The sequence below is a fragment of the Agelaius phoeniceus genome, chromosome 10 (assembly GCF_051311805.1).
Source record: "Agelaius phoeniceus isolate bAgePho1 chromosome 10, bAgePho1.hap1, whole genome shotgun sequence".
NCBI lineage: Eukaryota > Metazoa > Chordata > Aves > Passeriformes > Icteridae > Agelaius > Agelaius phoeniceus.
In genome coordinates this window covers 3,968,998-3,983,010 of record NC_135274.1, presented here as the reverse complement: position 1 = coordinate 3,983,010, position 14,013 = coordinate 3,968,998, and the positions used below count along the sequence as shown (strand labels likewise).

Genomic DNA, 14,013 nt, shown 5'->3' with positions numbered 1-14,013 from the left:
TCAAGAAAAATCAGCTGTCTTCTATGTTGTGGAGGCCTGTGGGGTTTAGCCCAGTTGGAGAAGTTTAATGGGAGGAAAACAAAATTTTGTGTTGTGAATATTCTCACCTGTGGCCTGAAATGGCGTGTCCAGAAAAAAGGAATATTCAATACAGCTCCTCTGTAAGGTCTGTGGTTAATTATGCAATCCTGGTTTTGTCCAATTCACAGAAGAAGGCAGAACTGAAAATGCAATTTTTAAAGGTATTGTTTTTGGTGTTTCTGGTTAGCACTTGATTTTTATTTTTTTCCACTAAGACAGTGCTTCTTTGACTTTACAGTACAGCTGAGGCAGTGAGGAGACCTGACTTTGTGAGGGGTTCACATTCAGGTTTCCATCACTTTTCTGTGTATTAAAAATAACACCAAGAGAGAAGAAACTGCTTCTGTTGCACTGAACCTGTGTATCAGCTCAGGAAGATTTGAGTTTTTAAAATGTCAAATGCTTTTCAGTTTTATTCATCATCAAAATTGCTTTGTACCTTCCCAAGCTGCAGAAGGATTTCTATCGCTTTGTCCTGGTATAAAAATGCAACCAACTGGAGATGCTCCAGAGTTTACAGTGGATTTCCCACAGGAGCCTCTGTGTAAAATCCTGATTTAGAAAGAACTGTAGCTGCAGGGCAAAGGCAGGGCTTGAGTGTATTATTTGAATGTAAGTTCATCTTGAAAAGCAGTGAATTGAAAGTGACACCTTCTTGCTCAAAAGACCTGCTCTCTTTTGTGCTAAAAAATAGGACTGCTGTAACAGCCTGTAAAATCAACACAGCTGGGCCCTCTTCCTTCTTTCTCATAATTTCATTTTCATTTCATTTCTCAAATTTCAAGCAGGCTTAGCGAGGCTGCTCTCATTCACTTATACAACAGGCAAAATTCACACCAATGAAATTATATACAAAAACACTTTAGGCCAACAAAGAAGCGGCACTGGTGGCAATAAATGGGAAGAAAATAGTGCAGTTTAACTTCCAGATTTTGTAGTCTGGGTTTGCAGCCAGGAGCACACTGAGCCTTGAGAGCAGTGGCTCACAGTGGCTCCCACCACTGCCCATTATTGCAGCTTAATTAGCCCTGACTTTAATAATCCCAGCCTTGTGTGAGGGGTCACAGGTGCTGCTGCCGAGGAATTTTTTGGGCATCTAGTGCAGGTAGAGGAGAATGACATACTGCTGTCAAATTGGGAAATTAAAATGTACTTTCAAATGATACGCTTCACATGTCCAGTTTATTTAGTAAAACTACTTCTTTCTCACACACATATTTTGTATGCAAAGTAATGTGAAAGGTGCAAAGAAGAAAGGTTGACCCATATTGAAACTCTGTAAGTTCCTGAGTGAGGGACTCAGTGCACTCAATAATGTTTAGAAAATCTACTCTTTTGGATAGCTCTTCCTCTTACTCCTTTACAGAAAGCAGAGAAGATGATGCTAAAAATATTTTTTCACCTCAGCTGTGGTGATAGTTTTAGTACTAACAAGTTTTAAAATGTTCATATATTAGGTCCACTGTAAGATATGTGCAGCTGCCTACTTGCACAGTCAATAATTTCTATGGAAATGGATGGACAGCAAATTGTATTTTCCAAACGGGACCCCTTTCTTTTTCATTTGCTACTGAGAAAAGATAATTTCTTTTCACATTTTGAATAAATGGAATACTTGCTCCAGAAATTTGACTACCAGCAGTCTTAGACTATTTTCACAGCTCTTTTTAGAAAGGCAAAGAAAATAATTTCTTTTTGTGAAAGTGTTTCTGGCTACGAGCACCAACCATGCCCAGATAAGGGTGCAAGAAATTCTTGTCTTAAATTGCAACAAAGAAACCTTTAGATCAGCGTCAGAGCCAAACTTGCAAATGGCATTAGGGTGGTGACAACCCAGAAGGGCTGACCTGAAGAGTTCAGGCAAGCCCAGAAATGTTTGGAGAAGTGCACAGTACAAGCTGGAAGGACTTCCCTAAGGAAAGAGCTGGGTAGAGCTGGTCCAGGCTCCTAGCTGGGAGAGAGGAGATTGTCAGTCACTCCCTCACCTTCTATCATGCAGGGCTTGCTTCCTTAATTCCCCTGGCCAAGAAAGAGAATGAGAAGACAGGCAGAAGAATACATGTGTTTTCATCCCTGTGTTATATCTTTGACAGAAAGGCACTGATGTAGAAACACAGTTCAACATATTCAGTCTTTCTCTGAATCTCATATTTGAAGGGGTTGTTTGGATTTGCATGGGCAAAACCTGATTTAAAATTGCAGAAGAAAGCCACGATGATTCCCCTGCACAGGTGATCAGGAAAGTTTGTTGCTCTGGAATGGCTGGTACCTGAGGTAGTCCCTTGCATTTCTGTTCAGGGCAGCATGACCTCCCTGAAAGAGCAAAACCTGCTGTCCCTCCGAGCAGCCCTGGGCAGTCCATGATGCTTCCATGCAGGGAGGATTCCCTGCTATTCCAGGCTGATGATGCTTCCAGGAGGGAGGATTCCCTGCTGTCCCAGGCTGCCCAAAGCAGAGGAGCTCCAGCAGTGACTTCTGGCTGGATACTACTTTTTAACTACCAAGATAGATTCTAAATTAGAAAGGTTATGAACAGTTATTTCTAGTTTTGCTTTTAGCAACACCTTTCTGACCACATATGTAAAGGGAAAACTGGTGCAGCTCTGACCAAAGCTGATGTTAAAAGGCATTCCTATGATCTGGTTAGTTTACCTCTGGCAAGCTTTTCACATTTGGTAGATACTGTCAGGGCTAATGCCTCTTTTGGGGTCAGTCTGTCACTTTGCTAATGCTGGTTCCTTAATCTAACTTTTTTTCTCCTTTATCTTTAAAGGGAAGAAAAATATGGAACAGGTTTGCAGTCACTGGGAACTTCACTGTCCTTCTCCCTATGGCACAGTCCCTGCCAGGTCAGGCACAGCACTGTCAGTGTCCTGGCAAGGGGCATTGTCCCACTGCTGGCAGTGCCATTGCATGGCACAAGGGTTAAAGGCAGGACACAGCTCAATCACCCTCCTCAGGTGGGTTCTCCTACAGAATTCCTTTGCAGCAAAATAGTAGAAGATGGCATCGAGGCAGCAGTTCAGGTTGGCAAATGTCATGGACACCTGGAGGAAGAGGCTGATGGTCTGCTTCACCCTGCAGCCCACGATCACGTGCTGCCTCACCAGGCACTGCAGCAGGATCCCGAGGTGGACGGGTGTGAAGCACACCAGGAACACCACCAGGTTGAAGACAATTACTCTCAATGAGCCACTTTCTTCTTCCTTCTTCATTTTGTCATGAGTTTTACGATTCAGGAGAATCCAGATGGTTTGAGCAGAGCAGAAAACCATCACAGCAAGCGGGATCAGAAACCCAAATATTTCCACAGAAACAATGAAGGGGACACTCCACGTCTGGCTTGACATGTTGTGAAAGCATCTAATAGGTTCCTTCTTCTGAAACACAAAAATTGGGATGCTGCAGATCCAAGTTGCTGCCCAGATGAAGCAGCAAATCACCACAGCCCACCTGGGGGACTGCTTAGCTCGGCCTTCAAAGGGGTGCCTTATGCAGATGTACCTGTCCACGGTGATGCAGACGATGATGAAGATGCTGATGTAGGTGTTGACGAAGTAAGGAGCCTGGATGAAGGAGCACAGCAGGGCAGGCACCCTGGTGACAGAGTAGTAGAGCTTTGGTGGCAGCGAGAGGAGCAGCAGGACGTCTGCCAGCACCAGGCTGATCATGTACACCGAGGTCTTGCTCTGCTTCCTCCAAAAGCAGCAGAACACAGCCAGGGCCAGGCTGTTGAGCACCAGCCCCAGGATGAAGGTGGGGATGGAGAGCCCCAGCTGCACGCTCCGTGCCAGGCTGTCAATGGCTGTGAAGCTGCAATTCTCACTGCTGTTGGTCATTTCTGCCCTGAAACGACAACGAGAGCGGGTTGGAAATGTGTGAGACTCACGGCTAATGCCATGCTAAAGCCAAACCAAGATCCTTCCAAACACAGTTCTAGAATTTTTTGGTTTTGAGCTGGACACTTGGTCAGCCTTTGTCTATTACAGAAAGTGAAACCTTTCAAGCACAGAGCTTTCTATTTCCAGTTTGACTGGCTTGGTGTGTACAAGGGAGTCTGATTCTCAGGGGAAAGTAGTCAAGCATCCACTGATTACCTTCCCATGTAAGAGAATCCCATTCAGATATCAAAGAGACTGACTCTTTCAAAGACATATTTTCAAAAACTCCAAAGACTACTGGCTATCTTTAATAATTTGTACACCTGTGAAGTTTCCCTAACACTTATGCTTAGTTTTGATGCTACACAGAAATTAATGAAATTACTATTCCATAGTAAGGTATAGCTGGGATTTTACTCTTACATCTAAATCCCCATGCATCAGTAGCTTTTGCTGATGTGCTTTTAATGCACCCACATTTATATGATATTTTAGTTTCATACAGTGCTTATATCCAATGCAGTATTTTAAAAGGTCAACTTAAGAAGACTGATCTTTTATCTAGGTGCAAAATGAGTAAGGGTGTTTTTTTTCACTCGTGCTTAACTTTCAGCATTGTTTAAATTTGGGGTATGCAGTTTAAATTTTGACTGACTATCTTTGACAATCCAGCAGAGATTAGCAAGTGGAAGTCATGACATTTTCATAATGCAATTCTTAAAAAGTTAATTTGCCTTGAATGTTATCACTGTTTTTAAAAATATACATATGCTTTAACAAACTATGCCTTAAAAGTGCTTTTTATAAGTGCTCTTTAAATCAAAACCACAAAAAGTCCTAATAAAGCAGAGGAAATTGGAAGTTGAAGTTCCCAGTCCAGTTCAGCCAACCAAGTAGCTCAAAATAAATTTTAGGAATAAATAAAGGTGTTTTTAGAAGAGTTTGGTCAAGAGGAAAATCTTTGCTTTGGAGGATGAACAGTGGCAGCTCTTAAGCACTGCCAAAAAGAGCTAAACTGTGCTAAAGAAACCAAAACCAACTAGTGGAAGATTTTTTTTTGTGTGTGTGTGACTAAAATAAAATATTTAAAAATGTATAGAAAAACAGAGAACAGCTGAGGAGACAGCCTTGCATTTTGCCAACTCTTATACCACTAATTTCTTCATCTTCTTTCTTATTATTTCTTAATATTATTTCTTATACCACAGGAATGCTGACATTGTGCTGGAGGTGAGATGTGGGATGGCTGGTGGGAATCAGTGAGTGATAATGGAAATAACTGTATCTGAACATGGAATGCACTCAGAGCTTAACATGCTCCTATTAGTGAAACAATAATTTCCAGCTCAGACTACAGAAAGAAAAGGCACATAAAGCTGAAGATCCAGCCCAGTAGTTGTTATGAAGTCTGGATGTTATTAGTGTGGCTGGAAAAGGTTCAATCTATTCTATCTGTTGTAGGAAAGAGTGTCAAGTGTGATTAAAGCAGCTCTGTAACTGATGAGCCTAAACTTCACATGGATTTATAAAGAAAAATGCTAAATAAGTCTTTGAGAGCTCTTACCAGACCCTTATCTTTGATGAAGTATCTGCTTTTTCATACAGGAGAAAGGCTGAGGATTTTAGGCACTTGCATTTCAGCAAAGTGTCCTAGAAACGAGTGGATAGCAGCAGAAAAAGCAGGGTTTAGAGCAAGGGCTGTTCAGTAATGAAATGGTTGTCTGGAAGCTGGTGAGGATTACAAACAGCCTGGCTGGGGGTTACCAAGGGGGTGCACAACACTGAGGCTGCCCTTGGCTGTGTGAGCCCCCCTGTGGGAGTGGGGGTGAGCTCTGGGGAGGGGCTGGGTGCCCCTGCCACCTGCAGAGGGCTGGACAGGGCACCTGAGCTGGGCTGGCACAGCGCTGGCCACCTGGGCAACAGCGAAAGGAAAGCTGGATGTTATCACTGGATTTACCTGCCAGGAACAAGAGCAAAAGGGAAAACCTCGGTTTGGTCATCAGGGTGAGGTTAAATCAGCCCATTTGAGCCAGCAATGTGTGGCAGCTACTTGGAAAATCACGTGTTTGTGGTGTGTGAGAAGTGAGAAAGTCACACAGAACATGGAGCTGAGCTGGTGCTGTGTGTGCAAGGGCTCACTCTGGGGAGATGCTGCTGTCACTGAGGGGCAGGGCAGGGGACATGGGAGCATGAGCTTTAGTGTGAGCAGGGTGTCCTGTGGCCAAGGGCACCCATCTGCCTGGGGAGAAAACCAGGCAACACGAAACATTTTGGGGTAGTGACAACACCTGTCAGCCCAGCTCTTGGTGTGCTTTGTAAATGTATCAGAAAACCATGCACGATGACTCTTCAAAGTCTGAGGTTTGGTGTAGGTGTAGGAGAGATCACAAGTGACCTCACCCCTGATAAATCACAGTTGTACTAATTACCAAAGAAGAAGACCAGCCTTGCCCTTAATGGGTCACAACTGTGCCTGATAAAGTGTAATAAAAGAGGTGGGTTGGCCTAGCAGGGGAGCCTGGAGGAAGAGGATCTAGAGGGGCCCTGAGGAAGAAGGATGGAGCTGGAGAGAGACAAAGAACAAGACAAAGAAGAGAATTGCTGCTGCTGCAGGTGTGCTGTGAGCTCAGCCTGGCCCTGGTGCAGCTGCAGGGATGTTTGAGCTGGCTGTGACCTGCAGCCATTCCCCAGCACTCAGGCTCTGGCACAGGAGCCAGCAGCAGGAGCTTGCTGCACTCAGTCAGGATGGCCAAGCTGAACAGAAGAACAGACCAGGAGCCTTTTCACATTGTTAAATGAGAGTCTGTGCCTTGGCTCATGTCTGCTCCTAACAAGATGCCTGCTGCAACAGTTTGGTGCCACTTTTACTGCATCACAAGCTCACTGAATGCCTTTTCTTTGGAATTCATTGGTACCAAATTATGTGTAGCATTACTCCAGAAAATTATTAATTTTGAGAAAAGAGCCTTTAAATTGATAGTTGTCTGATTGTCAAAAACATGGTGGTTTTTTATCATTTTAGTGTCTCAAATTTAAAATTCACCTCTTGAGTAATCCATGGGAATTGTTTGCAACTGTTCCACACTAAGTAACGTTTGCCTAGGGTTCACTTGAAGAATCATTTTCATTGACAAATAACCTTGCAGTCATTTCATAAGCATCATCTTTACTGCATTGTCCAAATTATTACTAAAAATACTGCTAATACTCATCCTGAAAGAAACTGAACTGTACCAGAGACGTCTTTCCTATAGAGTAGACAGTGATTAGAATCTCAGTGGGTACCACGAATCATACAGGGGTTTCATACTGCTCATGTTTCCTTTGCTTATGAGAAGTTCTTTAGAGGTAGTGTGTGAGCCTGTTTCCCCCTCCTACAGCCCCATCTCTCTTTGCTGATGGGTTAACAGAGGAAGTTAAATAACTTCTATTTCAGTCATTCTCAGATTAATCTCTGCAGGTTTTTACTTACCACTGACTCGAGTTCTGCATGCTTACAAACAGATTCCTTGGTGGGTGATTCCAGTATTTCTTTCAAATACTGAAGCCAGGATTACAGATTTAGTTTTTCCAACTCCTTCCTATCCACCTCCTCAAGAGAGGTACCACGTTTGCTCTTTTCCGGTCTTCCGAGGAAAATTTCTGTCCTCAACAGGTTTTTTGAAGAGATCTCCCGAGGCTTTAGGACTGTTTCAGACAACTCCTAGAAACCAAAAGATAATACAAGAACCTGTAATTAACAGTACTGAAGAGTGTGTGCCTTAGCTGGCCCAGCCTCTGTGTCATCACTGCTCCATTTGTTCTGTTTCTCCTGCTGAGGATTTTCCACTTCCTTTGAACTCATTAAACATTAATTGGGTTTTGCCATATCAGGAGCTTGTGGTTTAGTGAGCAGCAAAGGTGTTCTGACCTAGAAATGAACAGCAAGGTTTTACAGTAATCCCCTCACTAGGTTTTTTTTGCAGTAGAGCAGAATTCATGAATGGTTTCCTCTTTGCAGCTCGGGCCTGAATTCATCTGGGATTCACACAAATCTCTGTGAGAGCACAGGTTAAAGATGTTACACTAAGGGTTTTCTTGTCCATGAAAGCTTCATTAGCAGAAACATGCTTTGTTTATATCTATTTCCAAGACCATTATTCATGTTAGATGGAAGTTATACTCTTGTGGATGTACTGGAGAAGAGTAAGATGGCTCAGTGCAATGAGCAGCAGGTCCCACTCCTGCCATGTATTTCACCTATAGCTGGATAATTCCTTACAATTTTTTTTTTTATTAAGTATTTTGACTATAACAGAATAGATTTATATTTATCACTAAAGCAGAAGTCTTTCTGCTCTAAGCTAAACAACACTACGTTTGATCTTATTATTTGACCTTTATAAATAACAATCATCTAACCAGCTTAAAAAGTGTCTACAATCAATGCTGCTACAAAATAGTTGGAAAAATAGAAGTCAATAACTAAAACAGGAATTACTTTACCTGAAGCCTGGCAAGCAGATCAGCAGCATTGCTTCAGTCCAGGCTGTTCTAGAGAGCATGAGAGCGTTTTCTTACAGCCCGTGCCTTACAGTTTTCTAAGCGGCAAACACAACCACATCCTTCTTTTCTTCTCTTTTTTTTTTTTGTTGTTTTTTTTTTTTCATGTCCGTCTCTAAATATGCTCTGTGCCTACTTACATAGGCAAGTGAAGGTGGAAAAAGTGTAAAGATTTGAATCCTCAGCTGTTTCCAGTCAGCAGTCAAACTAGGGTGGGGAGCAACTCCTCTCTAAGTCAGGGGTGCAGCCTGGCCTTTACCTGCAGCTTTTGTGAGCTCGTGGTGGCCACCTCCAAATTTCCAGTTATTCCTTGAGCTGGGGAAGAGCTGGAAAGTGGAAAGTTGTAGGAGAGGTTGTAATAAAAACAGGGTTTCTTCCCCCAGTTTCTGCTCCATTTGCATACTGGGGATCAGTAGTGAAGCACTCAGAGGCTTCTGAGAGGTACAGCTCTCACACATGCAGCTGTTAAACTATTTCAGGGGCGTGTGCCACTTTCAGCCAGCTCAGGTGTGTAATTCATAGCTGCAGGCTGGCCAACAAGTGTTTATCTGTGAGAGAACTGAGGTGCACAGAGCAGCAAACGAGTGCCTTACACTCATGAGTCTGCCTAGAGTCACCCATGAGCCCAAACACACGTGGCTTGGGATGAGCTTCCAGAGCTTTCTGGAACCTCTCTGCTGAAGTGTGAGACTCACTGGCTAGTGCTGACAGCCCCTCTCCTGACCTGTGGACATGCTGCAACCCTTTGCAGAAAAATACAGGAAAAAAATGCAGCTCTAAGTGACAGTTTTCAAATTGCAACCTGGCTTTGGAGGTAATTTCACCTTTCTGGAGAAAAAGTAGCAGCAGCATTCATATCACAGGAGTAGGAGAAGAAAAAACCTGTAATTTTCTTCCTGTCTCATTTAAAAATGGGATTTGGGAAAAAAAAAAAAAAAAGCAGAACCCCCAACAAAGTTTATGTAAACCTCCTCAGAAAATTGTGTGTCAGAGGAAATGAAGGCAATGTGATTCATAACATTTGGGAAACACATTCTGGAATTGGGAGGTTTCAAGGGCTTTGCAACTTCTGTCTTCTCAGAACTGTGGTCTGCCTCCAGCTTAGCAACAGACTGAAATGAATCTGGAGTCACAGGAAGAAACGTAAGAGTGCAACTAAATATTAGCAAAAAGCAAACATCCTACAATCCTGAGTGACTCTTGAACAAGTTATTCTGTGCCATGTTGCAGCTGAAATGGGGTTGCTTCTTTAATCTTCTTGCCATGGGAATCCTCCAGACTCAGCTTAAGACTGAATTGTAATATTCTGTGCTGCCTTCACTCCCAGCACTAGCTTCATTCCTTGTGGCTCTGTTCCCACTTAGTCTCACTTGATGCATCAGACCTAGACAAAAAAATCAGCATTTCTGCACCCAACGAACATTTCTGCATGTTTGCTGAGCTGGCAGGTTTTTTGTGATACGTGTGGGCTCACCACTCATAGGTGAGCACATAAATCATCTTTTGCAGGCTGGCCTTTTTGTCTTAAATGAGGACAACTTCCATCAAGAGCATATTTAATGAGGGCAAGTTCTGAATGCATTGTTGGCTGAGAAATTAGGGCTTGTTCCCCCATCCCTGGTGAATGCTTTTGGACTTTCTCAGGTGCTGCACGTGAATATGCTCAGCAGGAATTATTTCAGTGAGTCCTTTGTGCTCCAGTGCCTTTTCACCCAGCACTGCTGCTTGATAAATGCTGTATTTTGGGGATCCAGGTGGCTGCATGGCTCTGAGGTTTTCAATGGAAAGGAGAAGGGCTTCAGGTTTTTAAATTAAACAATAAAATGCACTGGGTGTGTAATTTTTGTGCTACCTAGAGACAGGAATCTTAACAACTTTATCTGTTTGCCAGTATTGTGTTCCAGTTAGCAAATAAATTGTGGCAGGAGGAACCATAATCCAAGTGAAAGGAAGGGTCTGACCAAAAAATTCATAATGTTCATGGCAAAGGTGAGTAGGGTGTTTTGGTTGGTTGGTTTGTTGGTTTTTTAAAGTTTGCTGAACTTTCTCTACTTTTTATCCTCTTGGTACCATAAGTGCTGCTCTTGCTAAGTCAGGCACCAGCATTTGCTGTTTTCAAGGAATCAAAATCTCTCTCAGAGGAAACATGTTCATACACTGCTAAACCACATTCATTTGCAGTACAACAACATTAATTCTTCTGCTCTTTTTAAGTGGAAAATATATGGTAGCAGCTTTGTGGTCCAGCTTTCACAAGTGTCTGAATTTTGTGTTTGCTTGTACTTAATGGCCAGAATGGAATGAGTTGGGTCTCACATCTAGAATTAGAATTAGATGCTCAAATGCAAATTAATCAAAATTCAAAGGAAGGGTCCATGTGTTTCTGGGCCATTCTGAATGAATGTGTGATTTGTTCTCCCAGACAGATATAAAATATCATCTCAGCTAACAAGACTTAAATACCCAGAGTAAAATGAGTCAGGAAAAGCCATTGCTCAGCAGAGAGCCAGAAGGTGAGTTACAAACTGTCCTTGTCCTTGGGAAGAGTGCTGCAGGCAGTGGGGAATTGGGAAGCTGATGAACTTGGACATCTGACTCTAAAGTGTCTTTTATGCTGAGCTGTGAATGGTTTCTGATATTTTGGTGTGTTTTTAAAGGCTTCAAAGACTGGATAGCCATAGTGAGTTAAGTCTTGTTCTGAGCAGGCTACCACAGCTTGCTAACCCAAAAGGGATTTGCTGCCTTCTTTTAAGAGGGGAGATCCTGGAGACTTCATCTAACTCCAGCTGAGCAGCAGCAAAACCTGGAAAGGAAAATGCCAGGAGCTCGTGATGCTCTCCCCTGCCTGAAGATGTGATGCTCTTTCTGTCTAAGGAACAAGTAAATAAAAGAACAAGCTCAATTTTCATTGGTGGCTTAAAAGTTGTTGTTTGCACTTGGGTTGGAGTACAGAGTTTTGTTTATCTGGAAACCTTCCACTCCACACCAGTGCTCAGTACCCTCTGCCTCACCTTCCTAAGCAGCCAAAGCCTAACAAACAGTGAGCTCTCTTAACTGGGAGTTCTGAATACCTCAGGGGTTTTGGTTTTTCTCATGGAGCCAGTTTTTTTTTGAGTTCAGGAGACTGCAAAACTTGAAACCAGAAAACCTGGGAGCTGCTGTATTTTATAGGGAACAACCACACTCAGCCTCTTCAAGATGAGGCAAGGACTTACAGGCAGCCCAGATGGAGCAAAAAGTACAGTTTTAGTTTTTTGGAGCTGTCCAGCTATGAGGGTGGGTTTATTTCTACATTTGAGAGACTTACAAAGGCTTGTCAGGGTTGTGTGATGACAGGAAAGGGACTGGGCAGTCTGGTGAGCAGCCAGACTCACACTAATATGGTTGAGTGAGCAAAAATGGTTGAGTGAGCAAAATCATGGCCCAGAATATCTTCAGCTGTGTCTGACTCAAAAGTTCACCATCAGAAAGCCAAGCTTGCATGGTGCCATCACCTCAGATACCCACAGTCCACAGCTGATGGTCCCATTTTCCAGTTCAGTTTTGTCTTCCAGATGATGTTCACAGCTTCAGTTTTGCCCACAGCTGATGGTCCCATTTTCCAGTTCAGTTTTTGTATTCCACATGGCCAATGCCAGCCAGGTGCCAGTGAGCACACAGGCTTCATGGCCAGTGCCTTCCTCCTCTAGGCAGAGACAGAAAACCTTGAGGTGGCCAAAGCAATTCTGGCTGGGGGGCTGAGCACCAGGCTGGAAGTTCTTCTTGGGTGTTTGTAGGAAGAAGCAGCCAGTAAGGTTCAGCTTTAGTGAAACTGGGCAAGAATAGACACAGAGCTTCCTGCAGCCCTGAGCTCTACACTGTGCCCCTGAGGCTCCCCAGCACAGCCACCTGTGCCAGCTGCAGGGGCTCTGGGGCTGCTCAGCAGATCTGGGCTGCTGCAGGTGAAGGTGCCATGTGTAAGGGCCTGAATGAGAGATGCAGGACTCCAGGGACTCTCCAAAATGCAGTTTATTGTATACAAAATGTTACAGCAGCCCAGGGCTGTGGGTGACAGAGCTGTGCCCACAGCTGTCAGCTCCAGCTGCAGGCAGGCCTGGAGACCCTTTGGTTTAGGTTACAATGCATTATAGACTTTTCCTTTGGTTACAAATGCATTATAGACTTTGCTGATCATCTTAATACAATAGAACCAATCTATACCTTAACTATATATCTAGCTATATTATCTATAGCCTATCATAACTACTGTAATTACCATATTCATGTTACTGTTCTACAATCACTAAAAGTCAGTACATTATAGTTTAAGCTAGAAGATGGTTTTCAGTTTTCTTGCAGTAGAAAATTCTGAGACCTTTTTTCTACCTGCCACATTTGCTGCCTTGTTTGCCTGTGCTATTTCTGCTTGGTAGAAACATCTTCTTGTTTGGGGTGGGTTTATCCTTTGCTCTAAGCCATAAAACCCCTTCTAACCAACACACCCTTTTCCTCCTTGGTTAGCCAGTAAGACTGGCTCAGCAATTCTTTTCTTCTCTATCAAAACTTGCTTCCATCTCTATTCCTTCATCAGACTCCACATTTAAAAATCTTTCTGCCAAGCACACATATCTGTGAGACTTTCTTGTCAAACTTTCATCCTTCCCAACAGCCATGCTCTCTGAGCCTGGCACTGCCAGGGGAAACAGGGGCTGTGCACCAACCCAAGGCTTTGGGTGAAACTGCCAGGGAATCTCAATCAGCCTGCAGAAGGAACTGAGGTTAGGATGGGATGGATACAACCCCAGCACCTGTGCAGAAGCCCACACAGCTCCCAGCAGGCCTCCTGAGTGTGGAGAGCTTTGTGGACAGCTGGCTAGCTGAGAAAGGTCATATAGACATGATACCACTGGTTAAGATAGAAGAAAGCAAGTCTAGGAGTCAGCAGTCAGTGTCCAACCACTGATGCGACCTTGCTGCAACATGAGGATGGGGGAGAGGATCTTTTGCCAGAAATATGGAGATAGTTTCAGCAGAATAACCACAAGAATGTAGAAGTAATAACAAAATAACTATAAGAAAATAGAAGTAGGTGTGGTTGCCCGATGAGTAATTAACCAATAATGAGCTCAGCTTTGCAATATGTATAAGCTTCATTAACACCAATATAAATATGTGTGAGCTATCAATAAACTTTGAGATTTGCTGATCACGCATATTGGGTGCCACATTTCTTCCGCTGATCTGACACCTGAGCACTCAGGCTTCTGTGGGAGCAGTTAAATAGGACATTTATCTGCTCTGCCTCACCACTCCAGTGCCAGTGTGTGGTTACTGCACGCTATTATTTTTCCTGACACAGGCAGTGATCAGATCAGAGTTGTGTAATACTCACCCATCTTCACCATATCAACTCTGATAAGTGATGTTATCTGGATTTTTCCCCATAGAAAACATTTTCTTTTCAGCCTTTGCAGTGTGCTAGGGAAACACAAAATGAAAATGATTTCCTGTGCATTTTCCTTCCACCAAG

At 43.3% G+C, this 14,013-nt stretch overlaps 1 protein-coding gene across 1 annotated transcript; it reads right to left on the bottom strand.

Annotated features, from left to right (window-relative positions):
- Positions 1–2,429: 2,429 nt before the first annotated feature.
- On the bottom strand, positions 2,430–3,920 carry GPR55 (G protein-coupled receptor 55). Its single transcript, XM_054639678.2, has one exon. The coding sequence runs from the start codon at positions 3,918–3,920 to the stop codon at positions 2,910–2,912; it is 1,011 nt and encodes a 336-aa protein (XP_054495653.2). The 3' UTR covers positions 2,430–2,909.
- Positions 3,921–14,013: the final 10,093 nt, after the last annotated feature.